The sequence below is a fragment of the Talpa occidentalis genome, unplaced genomic scaffold, assembly GCF_014898055.3.
Source record: "Talpa occidentalis isolate TD23 unplaced genomic scaffold, MPIMG_talOcc4v2.1 talOcc4.16, whole genome shotgun sequence".
Classification (NCBI taxonomy): domain Eukaryota; kingdom Metazoa; phylum Chordata; class Mammalia; order Eulipotyphla; family Talpidae; genus Talpa; species Talpa occidentalis.
In genome coordinates, this window is record NW_023601653.1 from 12,583,071 (window position 1) to 12,595,200 (window position 12,130).

Genomic DNA, 12,130 nt, shown 5'->3' on the forward strand with positions numbered 1-12,130 from the left:
GTCAAAAAGCTCCAGTCTCATCTTAGATGACCTTCCCTTTGGTCATTTCTCATTGCAAAATCTCTTCCGCTGCTCTGGAGGACCTGATAACCAGAAGACGGAGGACTAAGTATGAGTCTTCTAAATATGAGTTCCTCCCTCACCAGCTGAGAGCCCTCAGTCAAATAACGTAAACTATCTCAGCCTTTGCTTCATGTAACATGGAAAATGATAATATCTACTACATCCGCCCATTGTAAAAATTAAGGTCACGCATATTACATTGCTTTTCAGTGCCTGCACCATGTAACTGTTGGACAAATGTTAATGTTTGTCACCACTGTAATTAATAACAAAGCATGTAATCTTTCAAGTCCTGGTATTCTCCAAAGGTGCAAAGAAAAACCTACTCTAAAATGGGAACTATTTGAAATTCACATCCAGTGTCCAACATAATTTAAAGAAAAAATTAAAAATACACATTTCTATTTGGCTCTAAAAACACCTAGAAATTTCTAATGATCAAAATCTGCAGGTGTCTTTTCTAAGAGCTAGACTTTAAACAAGCCTTAAAGATACTGTCTCCACCATCTGTAGGGCTTACATCATCTGATACACATTAGTTACTTGATAAATTTGTGTTGAATGAATGAGTAAGTGCATGAGTGGAAAAAAAATAAATGTCTGGCCAAATTTTAGTCATTAATTAGAAAGAATGAGAACTAAAGAGAAGGTAAAGGAGAAGAAAGGAAACAATCAAGAATGAGTAGAGAAGAAAAAATTCTCATTTAAGTTTCCTTGGGGATTTTTGGCAGAAAAAAAACAACTGTGGTTTTAATCTTTGGAGGCAAAACCAGCACTGTGCAGAGAGTACAAATAAGAGACAAAGCCCTTCATAATGTGACCTTTGCTGTCTGCCTGGTCCCTGACCACAGCTGAAGCTGGAGGTGGATGGGGGTGGGCAGGGGGTGGGGGAGGAGCTTAGCAAAGAGGTGATCCCAGAGAACCACCTGGAGTGATGGGCAGGAACTGGCACAACGTGGTGCACAGAGAACAGTAGCTGATGAGTGAGTCAGGGAGCAAGGACCACGGAGGGGACTTGTCGGTGAATGTGGCTGAAAAGTGTGCTTAAAGGGGTGAAGGCAGGTTAATTCTTTCTCTTCCCAGGTGACCTCTCCATTATTAGTTGGGGAGGGGAGGTGGGGGTCAGACATGAGTCCCGCAGTTCTGGAATGTTGAGTCTAGTGACTGAGGTCCAGGTTCCTCTCCAACACCAATCTTGTCTCCCGCATCCTACGGAGCCCGGGCTTCTGGGCTGACGCAGAGACTCTGTCTTCCGGGACACCGAGGGAACCGCTTGTTCTCAATGCAATTATTTTTGTGATGTTTGCAGTATCAGCCCCCATCCACCAACAAGAAAACGAAGTCTCAGAGGAGAAGGAAAGGTGGGCCACAGGAACACCCAGGAGGGGAAGAGATGGAGGGACGGAAGCAAGTCAGCAGATCAAAGGAAAGAAGAAAGAGCAGAGGAGCTAGAAATTCTGAACCCAGAGGCAAAAAAGGACAATGGAGGAGAGAAGGACTAAGCAGACAGAGGCAAGGACCATGAGAGAAAAGGACACAGCGATAAAGAAAATTGGGAAGTGGCTAGAGGAAATGAAGAAAAATAGGCCTGGGGGGTTAGATAATGCGTGTGATGCAAGGAGAAGGCGGTTCCGGTTGTAGGATGTGGCTAAGAAACATGGAAAACAAAACTGTCAAGGCCAAGAAAGTCCAAAGAAAGAAAGTGGCAAGAATGAAAAATGAATAAAAATGATTAAAGGGGCAAATAAGACAGAGTATTCTCTTCCCTCCAAAACTCATTAAATAAGAATCATAGCTAAAAAATTAAGATTGAAATCAGGCCTTCCTTTTACATACATTTTTAAATGTTTTGTGACTCTATTATAGGAGAATTGCCCATGTCAATACATGTCCAGAGTTAAATATTAGCCCAAAATTCTCAGGAAGATTGAATTGTGTCATAACAATTCCCAGATTTTTCTTCCTTTTCTTAGTCAAGTCCAGGTTCAGGCCAAAGGGCATTCAGTATTTGCCTAAATGCCTGTGTGTGTGAGCCTGTGAGGAAACCTATGAGAAGAGGTCACTGACTCCTTTTTATTTATTTATTTTTGCACTTTGGAATCAGATTTAAAGGAGGTATTAGTTTGCTAAGGCTGCCATAACAAAGTACCACAGACTGGAGGGCTTACACAGAAATTTATTTGCACGCACTCCTGGTGGCTGGAGGTCCAAGATCAAGATGTCGGCAGGGCTGGCTCCTCCAGAGGGCTGTGAGGGAGGGTCTTTTCCAGGCCTCACATCTTGGTTTGTAAGTTGCCCTCTCCTCCCTATGTCTTCACATTGCCTTCCCTCTCTGCATACCTGGATGCCCAAATCTCTTCCTCTTACAAGGACACCTGTCATACTGGAGGTCCTTATAAGACATCCCTCCATAAAAACCCACCTTTGTGACCTCATTTTATCTTAAAAACCCTGTCCCAAATACAGTCACAATTTGAGGTACTGATAGTTAGGGCTTCTTTCAACACATGAAGGGGATGGGGGTCAGGGGGACACAATGGAGCCACTTACAGAAGACTTCTGGTGTCCATTTCTTATTCCATTCTCTCTCTCTCTCTCTCTCTCTCTCGTACATACACACACATGTACATTTTTAGATCTGAAATCCTGTGAGTTTTTGCTGCATAGAAATACTATAACCATGTTATATTAGAGCTGCAAAAGGCCTCAGAAATCATTTGGCTCAATCCTTTCATTTTAAAGGTAAGGATCCTAAGATCCAGATGGGTAAAGATGTGTTTAAATTTTACGCAGCCCTCCTTCTGGCCAGCAGAGAACAAAACATCATCAACAGGGACAAAGAAAGTTCCAAAAGGAAAAGATGGAGCAAAAATGGTCCTATGAAGTCTCATATATTTAACATTTTCCCACCGGGAAGAAAGGCATGAATGAGAACAAAAGTCCTGGATGACCCCCAGGCTAAATAAAGCTATGTAAGATCACAAAATTTAGGTCTTAGAGATCTTATGCATCAGCTTCTTTGATTTAATTGCTTGGGCAAGCATCTTCATAGATGATGAAGCAAAATATCTGAAGATCATCCAAATTGTAAATTATGAGAGCTGAGAGTAGGTTCAAAGAAAAGTGCACGGCCAAGCTAATGATGACATGGGCTAAGAAGATTACTAAACCAAGAACTGAAGTATTTCAACCAAGTATCCAACTTTGAAAACATTTATGGTAAAAGGGAGACTTCTTTCTCCTGGGTCCTTCATGCCCTTGCCTGGTTTTCTGTTTCAGGGTTACCCTTCCTCCGTGGTTCACTGAAAATCCAGGATATAAAATAATATAACATAAAGGATGAAATACTCAACCCAAGAGAAAAAGTTCCCATCAGAATCATGTCTCAGTCCCAGATGGGAGCCAAGCACTGCTGCTGTGGTTGCAATAGATCCTGGCTTATCAAAGCGAACAAAAGTCTAGGCTGGCATCTTGGCGCACCTGGTCAGCTAACTTATTTGGGAAATGCTGACTTTTGCTAAGACATCCATGCTAGGACCAGCCTGTAGTCAGGTCAATACCTACTGCAAGCACCACATGAAAGTAGCCTACAAACACAGATGGCTCTTCAAAGGACCACAGTTCAGCAGAGAAATGGATGGTTCAGGTTCTATGGAAAGATTCCTTCAAGATTTCTCTTCTGTCTTCCATTGATGACTGAGTAAATGTCAATTACACATCAAGCCTTTGGATAATCTTTAATTATATCCAATGATAAAGTTAATTTAAGAAGGAAGGCAAAGACTTAAAAAGAAGAAAAAGGCAATAGAAATTTGTAGTTAAAGGATGCTTAACTCCCAGAGTCTGAATTAAAACAAACTTCTTTTCAGAATGGTGTTATCAACTCAAAAGCAATTATCTTGAGTGCCTACATGTGATTTCTGAACAATATGACTAAGGAAATAGGAATAATTGTCTTTGTATGGCCTCTTTCCTAGTATCAATACTAAGCACTGAGTGATACCTGGCATATGATGCTACAAGGAGGAATGGATGGAGGGATGGATGGATGGATGGATGGATGGATGGAAAAATGGATGGATGGACAAATGAGTGAAATAGATAAGTGAATAGTAGTAGTAATTAAACCATAAAAATAAGTAGCACTACTGAAATGAATTTATTTCTCTTATCCATTAATATAGGGAAGGCAAAAGAATCACACCTACACAAGTCTTACATGTTACAGTTTATGTCTCTAGACTAAATTGAAAGAGTTCAAGGGCCTACTACTAAAAGTGGCAACTGATTTAGCACTTTATAGTAAACGTTATTTACCTATAGTTACCCACTGAACTTCCTTAAAATAGTGAGATAATTAATCATAACTTAAAATTCTACTGTTTTAACTGTTTCTTTTAGGGCAAATTGATGATGATATGTAAAGTGAATGGAAATACATAAAGAATCATTATCCTAAAATAAAATTGTTGAAAAATATTTTTTATTGAATGCCTACAATGTGCAAATCTCTGAACTAAGCATGTACAAAAATTATAAAGATTGAAGAGGCAATAAGACAGAAGGGTTAAGAATATAGAATCTAGGGCCAGAAAGCCTGGGTTCAAATCCTGGCCTTCCCACTTACAAGCTGTGTGGCCTCATGCAAATCATATAACCTCCCTGTGTTTCCATTTCATCATCTGTCGAATTAGGGTAATAATTGAAACTACCTCATATAGTTACTATGGGAATTTATTGAGATAATATGTATTTGTGTATATCAATGTGTATATATATATACATATATAACATGTGTTTATACATGTTATACTCCCCGTGTATATATATAATAGTGCTTTATTATGCTTAAAATGATACCTGGTAGATAGTAAGCACTACTAAAATTTTAGTTGATATTATTTTAGCTAGTTCTGAAAATTAAAGCCATCTAAAAAAGAAATGGATCTCTCAAGTGGAAGTGGATTTCATGTCACCAGAAACTTCAAGCCCAGTTCTGCCAGCGCTTTTCAGTGACATGATAATAGGATTTCAAGAATTTGACAGGAAAACTCAGTGACACGAGAACTTTTCCAACTCAGAAAGTCCCATTTCTATGAATAATTCCAACCTACATGGTAGCCTTCCTCTCTCACGTGAAGAACTATTAATTTTTATTTTGAGGTCATAGAATGAGCTTTCAGAAAACCACCATTTTTCTCAACCAGTTAAAATCAAATGTAATATGTGTTTTCATTTCATGGTGCCTAGGGAAACTTTAATTGCAGCCTGAACTCCAGCTCTCGCTAGTTTTAAGTAAAATTGCCAAAATAAATAGAAATGTGGGATATTTCCGGGCTCACACAGCATCCGGGATACTTCAGCTTCGAGGGCTGCCAATCTAGTGACTTTCACAAGCATTTGATCTTCTTTCAAACATCTCAAAACAAACAAAACCTCATACAGCTTCTAATGTGTGTACTGTTAGGTTGTAAAGATGGAAAAGAAGGGAAAGAAGTGAGGTCCCCAAAGCCCCTACTCTCTGTCTCCTGAACACTTCCTTCCCACCAATCACCATCAGGAAACAATGTCTTAATAAGTAATAATTTTTGCAGTTTCTCAAGCCCATTAGGATCTGTGGGAAGGATGAGGCTTATTCTGTGTACTTGCTCATGTGAAGGGAATAGGATGTTTTGTAATAGTTACTTGATAACATGGAGTTAATTTTTAATCCAAAAGAAAAAAATGAGTCTGAAATTAAAATGGAAGTCTTTGGTAGTAATGAAAAGATAAATCATTTTAGATGATGCAGAATGGCCTTTCCTGACATTTGGAATATGCACCATAGAATAGCTTGAGTTTTATACATGCCCATTTAAAGTTGAGCTGCTGATTCCTTTGAAAATCAGAGATAATATTTATTGACCAAAGCAGAACAAATCCACTTTTAAAGAAGGACCAGTTGAGATTAGCAAAGATGCTTTAGTGGTCATTAATCTTCTGAAATTGCAAAGTCAAAATCAGCTTCTCCTTCTTTAATGGACTTACTGATATCTGAACCCTATCATTGATGCCTGCATATTTGGAGTTCTTCTTTAACGACTTTAGATGATGCTACTTCATTTTTATCTAACAGCCAAAAAAAAAGATGATTTAGAAATATAAATATATGCTTAAACTTGAGAAGAAAAACATTGACTTGATAACACTAGGACTAGGGCTTTATGAATTCATGTCTGGTACTTCTAGAGAACAGCTAAGATTTCTTACCATTCTAGGAACTCAATGATAGCTCAGAAAAGTTGCTAGAAAAGTAACAAGAGTTAGAAAATATTTTTAGAAAATCCCCATCTTTACTGTATTAACTAATTTGGTTATGGTTTTATGATGCATTGGCCAGGTATTAATTCTTTTGAAAAAGTAGAGTCTTGATAGAAATAAGGATACTAACATTGCATCCAACTAAGTTTAATTCTAAGTGTCTTTCATTACTATCTGTAATTCACTATAGCAAGTAGTTTTTAAGTTTTTTCTTTTGTGTGTGTGCATATGTACACATGTGTTTGTATGCTATCATTGCTTCACCCACTAAGAATTTGGGAGAAAGGGTGGTGAGTGATTTTCCAAAATTACAGGGACATAGGGTTACCCAACTATTCTTTGAGTAAATGAAAATTCTTTTGTAAAAGCTAATCATCATTCAAAGGACTCAACTGCATGATTCCTTTGTCTCCCAAAGGCTCAGGTTCTAGTTCTAAATATTATTCAAGAAAAGAAGGGAGGTCCATTGAAGGGGCATAAAGAAGTTGATTTTTTTCTCTATTGTACCACCCAAGGGTCCAGAGACTTCAACCACTTCCATTCTGAGCTGTAGAGACCAGCTTTGTAAATCAAAAACCAGTAGCTTTCAAGTACAACCAATTTGTAACATTAGAGACTTTCAAGTCTAATTTTCAACTCAGCACAATCAAAAGTCAGTGCTGTCTTCCAGCATCCCATGTAGATTATTGGCAAAGACTATCCAATGCCTTTTCTCCACTTTCTCCTTCCTCAAGCTTACTCCTGTAACATCCTCTATTCACCCTGCCAGACAATTTTATTCCCATTGCATCAGATAAATATATATATATTTATTTGATAAGGTCTATGTCATTCTCTTTCTAGAAAAAAAATATGAAAGTGGCTTATTATTATAAGTTTAATTCTTGCTCCTCTAACTGACATTGTCAGAGTTTCCATTGGAAGGTGGGATATTAAAAGCAAGACCTATGATAGACTGAGCATGATGATAACTCTTCTCTTTGGTAAAATTATCCCAAAGTTCCCTATGAGAGACTACAAAATTTTACATTGAACCCAAACTAGTCAAATAACCTAGGCTTCCAAGCTGGGATACATATACCAAAAGTTTTTGTAAAAATTCTGTGTAAAATATATAAACACTTGCATGGGGCTTTCTAGCTGGCCAACTCCAAGAGGTCAAGTAATCAAAGACCAACCTGCCCTGCCATCTGTGAAAATATGATGTGCTATTTTCACAGCTGTAGATAACGATTATGGAAAGACAAAAATTCCAAGTGATTAGGAGAAAGACCATGGCAGGTTGGGGGCTGGGTAAAGACCCCTCATCAGTTGACAGCTGAAGACTTGGGAACACAGAATATTTATGTCATAGTGTTTGTGTGGTGTGCTTACATAGTTTATGAGGCAAAACAGGACTAGAAGAACCAAAAAGTATAAATGAATTGATAAATACAGAATACTATCATTGTGATTTTTTTTCCTTATTGGATATTGGAAGCTAGTGTGTCTCTGCAAATAACAGTATTTGTTTCCTTCTTCAAAAAAATGCTAGAATGGAGGTAGATGTGCTCTTGGCACAAGGCAATAATTCTGATTTTTAGAACTGTATACACACATGAATTGTTCTTGTGCCACTTTCTGTCTTGGAAAAGCACTGGCTGGCAACCTGTGTGTTTATTCTTGTATGCTGAACCCTGCCATCAACCTCAAACAGATGCAAATCACTTTAACTTGTCATAACGTTATTTTGTTCATCTTAAAAGTTCAGAAGAGTATTGCAAACTTCCAAAATTTCTCTCAATTCAGTGAGGAGGAAAATTTAGAACACAGCATTCAAATGTTCTGCCCAGATTTGTCACACACACAAAGAACAAGTCGAAAGGGAAACACCCTTTCCTACTAATCCCGTAAACTCATCACTCACGCATTGAAATGACACTGGAAGGTAAAAACCCAGGCCTCTCATCACCCCAGAACACTGTAGTGTGAATTACTGCACACACTAGTTTAAGTACTCTCACCTAAGTTGTATGTCAGATGAAACAATAGCATTTTAGAGGCTTATGAGAATAAAAAAAAAAACACAAAACAATCAATCCAGTTTTTAGTAAGAGTGTGCTGAATCTTTAGCACGTATCAGTGAAATTAACAGAATCTGGAAGTTCACTTTTCTAAATACCACAACAGCTGAACCTTTCAGCAATTCCACAACCAGCTCCCTCTGGGAAAAATAGTGTGCATGATTTTTTTTTTTTAATTTAAAAATGTAACATAAACACAAACAGCAAACTAAGCAAGCTGCCCAGAAAACCAAGAATCTTAGCAGCCCTGAACCCTGAAGTATTTCACAACACCCCTCAAAACCTGTAAAGGCGACATAAATCCCTCTTCCCTGTGAGGGAGAATATCCTTCAGCATTTGGTTTTCTTTACTCTCCCATGGTTTTAAACCATTTTGGTAGTGACTTCTTATGTCATGGGCAGAGATATTAAAATAGAGTCAGTAGTAGCCTTTGAAGAGTAAGAAAATTGCTAAATCAGGACAATCTTCAACTAATGATGGAACAAATACAAGTTCCCTAATTCCTGGAGATTCTTAGGGATATACCACTCTCCAGCAAAAAAAAAGGGGGGTATACATCAACTATCCCAGCATGCAATGGAGCTCTAGAAACCTGTACATAGCCACTTTTTCTGTAGCCAGACAGGGCAACACCTTAGTATGAGGTGTTTTAAGAACAGTAAGTACAGATAGAGGGGCAGGGGATAGGGGTGTCAGCAAATCACCTCTTTTAATCTTCACCATAAGTCTATCGGGTAAATACTACAATTATCTCCATGAAACAGGCTAGAAAATTTACACTCATTATGACTAAATGCCCAGCCAACATCTTGCTCTAACAAGAAGCCAGAACGAATCCAAACTTAAGATGGACTCAGTGTGTTGCCATGCACTGCTCTGTCCCGCATTTTTTTCTTTATTATTATTTTATTTTATTTTATTTTATATAATTCTTGCATCATTTTCATCTTTGCACAATGTATGCATTTTCATTTTGGTTATATTCCCCATACAATTGCACCCCACCCCCTTATTTTGACTCTAGTCCTTCCTCTCCCTGCCCCTCCCTCCCATCCCCACCCCGTAGTGTGTCTCTGGTTTATAGTTGCTTGTTGATTTTGATTTTTACTTTGTATTGATTAGTCTTTTTCCTGGTCTTTTATTTAAGTTTTCTAAATTTCTGCTATGAGTGAGACCATCCGGTATTTTTCTTTTTCTTTCTGACATATTTTGTTGAGCATGATCCCCTCTTTACTGCCCCACTAGCTGACAACTGTAAACCCTGCGAAGAAGGAGCTCTAAGCTATTTATTGGTCATTATGCAAAGGACAGCAGGAAATAGGAAGCAGTGCAAGACTTGCGGCCGACCTAAGCTTTCTGCCACCATTCCTGCAGGACATTTAAATCAATTTTACAAGCAGTTTCTAATGTGCTGCTTTTTGCAAAGCACCATGCATGTGGGAGGGTGCAGAGGTGCAGAAACCAGGCTACCTGCTCTCCAGAAGCTGACTTTATAGTGGTGGAACAAATATGCACAAAATTTACCCTATAGCATATCAGTGCTCTAACGAAAGTAGACCCAACGTGGACTCAACAGCACAGAATTCAGAACAGACTGACCTTGCTAACAATCAAGTTCACAAAATCAAGTTCACAAGGGCTCTCAAAACAGTCAATTCTTGTACACACTGTGGAAACCTCTCCGTGCCCTGTGAGTGTGTGAGGGTGAGCACCTGCAGCACGAATGATGTTCTCCCACCCTGTCATCTTCCAGAAGAGGAAGCTGAGAAGGAAAGAGCAAAGCGGCACTTGTGGAAGGTGCCACAGTTCCTTGTGGGGACTGGGATCCAAGCCAAGTGTACCAGCCGAGGTCCTCCAAGAGGCAGAGAGGAGAGTAGGTTACGTGAGCAAGGATTCTATTAGGGGAAATGCTTGCGTGAAAGAATGTAGGAAAGAAAGGGTGGGGAAGTCTGGGCAAGCTGTGAGAATACAACGTCAGGCCAACGATGGTGGAGGACTCTGGGTGCTCTGTGGTAGGAAAACTATGGTGACCACACCTGAGGGAGGAAAACCTAGACTGGAAAAACCAGCAAGTATATAAAATAATTGACTTTATTAATTTAAAAAAAGAAAGAAAAGGAAAAGGAAATTCTGGCAAGAAATTTAAGAAAGTGAAAGGGAGAGGAAGAGATGGTGGGGAGAAGCCTGCTAGACTGCTGACAGGCTGAGGAGGATTCAGCAAAGCCATTGAGGTGAGTCCTCAGAGGGCAGTGAAGGAGTCTAGTCTTTCCCAGAAATGGGTCTGCCTCAGTTTCCCTGCTGCAACCAGTCTTGCACCTGGCAGACAGCTGTGTCCTGAACCCCTTCACTATGGCCGGAGGGGAGCATCATCATGGGGAAAATGACCATTCCCACCATAACCAGAACTAGAAGGTAGGGCAAGATAGTTTGCAGGAAAAACAAAGACAAGAAGCTAGACAGACCAACACTGTGTCCGATCTACCTACCTCTCTCTTAGGCAAAGAACCAGCCCCTCCGACTGGAGCAGGTGCACAAGTCTCTCCAGAGACACACCTTGTCTTTTGGTTTTAAAAGTCACATCCCAAAGCTCACGTAGATCACAACACAATGCTTGGCTCCCCAAGGTAAAAGGCCAATCTAACTCTCCTAAAATGTGAACTGATAATTCTCTGAAGGAGAGATATCAACATTGATAATTGAGATGTCTAAATCTCCTCCACAGCCAGTCCAGAAAATTAGCGAGAACACATCCTTTTCAACAGGTAAAGAACTGACACCTGCATCATCTCTCCTATCAGCCACTGTTCTTCACTCCCCCACCCCATTTTGCACTCTAAGGCTGCTACTGTACTGTGGTGGACAATATTTTCCCCACATTTTTATAGGGTGCCAGACTTCTCTGAGCCCTTATATCACACAATACTTAACTTGTTTGGAGTGGGTGGGAGTGGAAACTTAGTCTGTTGAAAACATCACTGCTTCCTGCCTGAAATTTAAAGAGTCTATTTTCATCCTTCCTTTAGATTCTCTCAGGCCAAATCTCATAAAGATAAAGGGGAGAAAAGAAAGGCTTATAATATCTATAGGATTAGCTGAGTATTGGGCTGCTAGATTTCTAGCAATGACCATAGAGTGGGGTGCAGCTCATGCTGGGGCTAAGGGAGAGCACCCAGTCCCTAGTCTAGAGGCTTGCCTAATGCTCTAAATTAGATCTACCACCATCTGGGATCAGGGGAGGCTTGTGACATTATCAATTATAGTTATTCGAACAAGATTTGGACATTGAGTCACCCAATATTGTTTACCATTTGGGAGGCAGTAAGGGCAGAATGACTAACTGGGGAGTTCCAGAATCAGAACCAACTGGTATAGCTCCCCAGCAAAATCATGACTCCACTGCAAGAAATTAGGCAAGTTGCTTGGATTTTCTAGCCTTCTGATTTGTTAAAAGTAAAATGAGCAAGACATTAAGATACATCTCCAAGTGAACCATGAGGATGAAACAAGAAAACATATGCAGTTAACCTAAGTAACACTGTGCCCAGTACATCATGTGAAACTTCCAAGTGATGAGATAGTTATTTTATAAAAATAATTGTTTTATTGTGGTCCCGGGTCTATCAATTTGTTGCTTGTTCCTTTGTGACCTCAAGCAAGTCACTAAATCTTAGCGAGACTCAGATTGTCTGAGACAGATGCGTAA

General features: G+C 39.4%; 1 protein-coding gene across 4 annotated transcripts in view; it reads left to right on the plus strand.

Moving 5' to 3' along the window:
• The window catches only part of IGF1 (insulin like growth factor 1), a 73,535-nt gene that overhangs the window by 52,880 nt on the left and 8,525 nt on the right, over positions 1-12,130 (plus strand). For 2 of the 4 annotated variants that reach the window (XM_037513763.2, XM_037513765.2), the window contains exon 4: positions 1,373-1,424. The exons of the other annotated variants lie outside the window; for them this stretch is intronic. In XM_037513763.2, the coding sequence (XP_037369660.1) occupies positions 1,373-1,424 (52 nt within the window). The remainder of the gene's footprint in view (positions 1-1,372; positions 1,425-12,130) is intronic. 4 annotated transcript variants of the gene reach the window in all.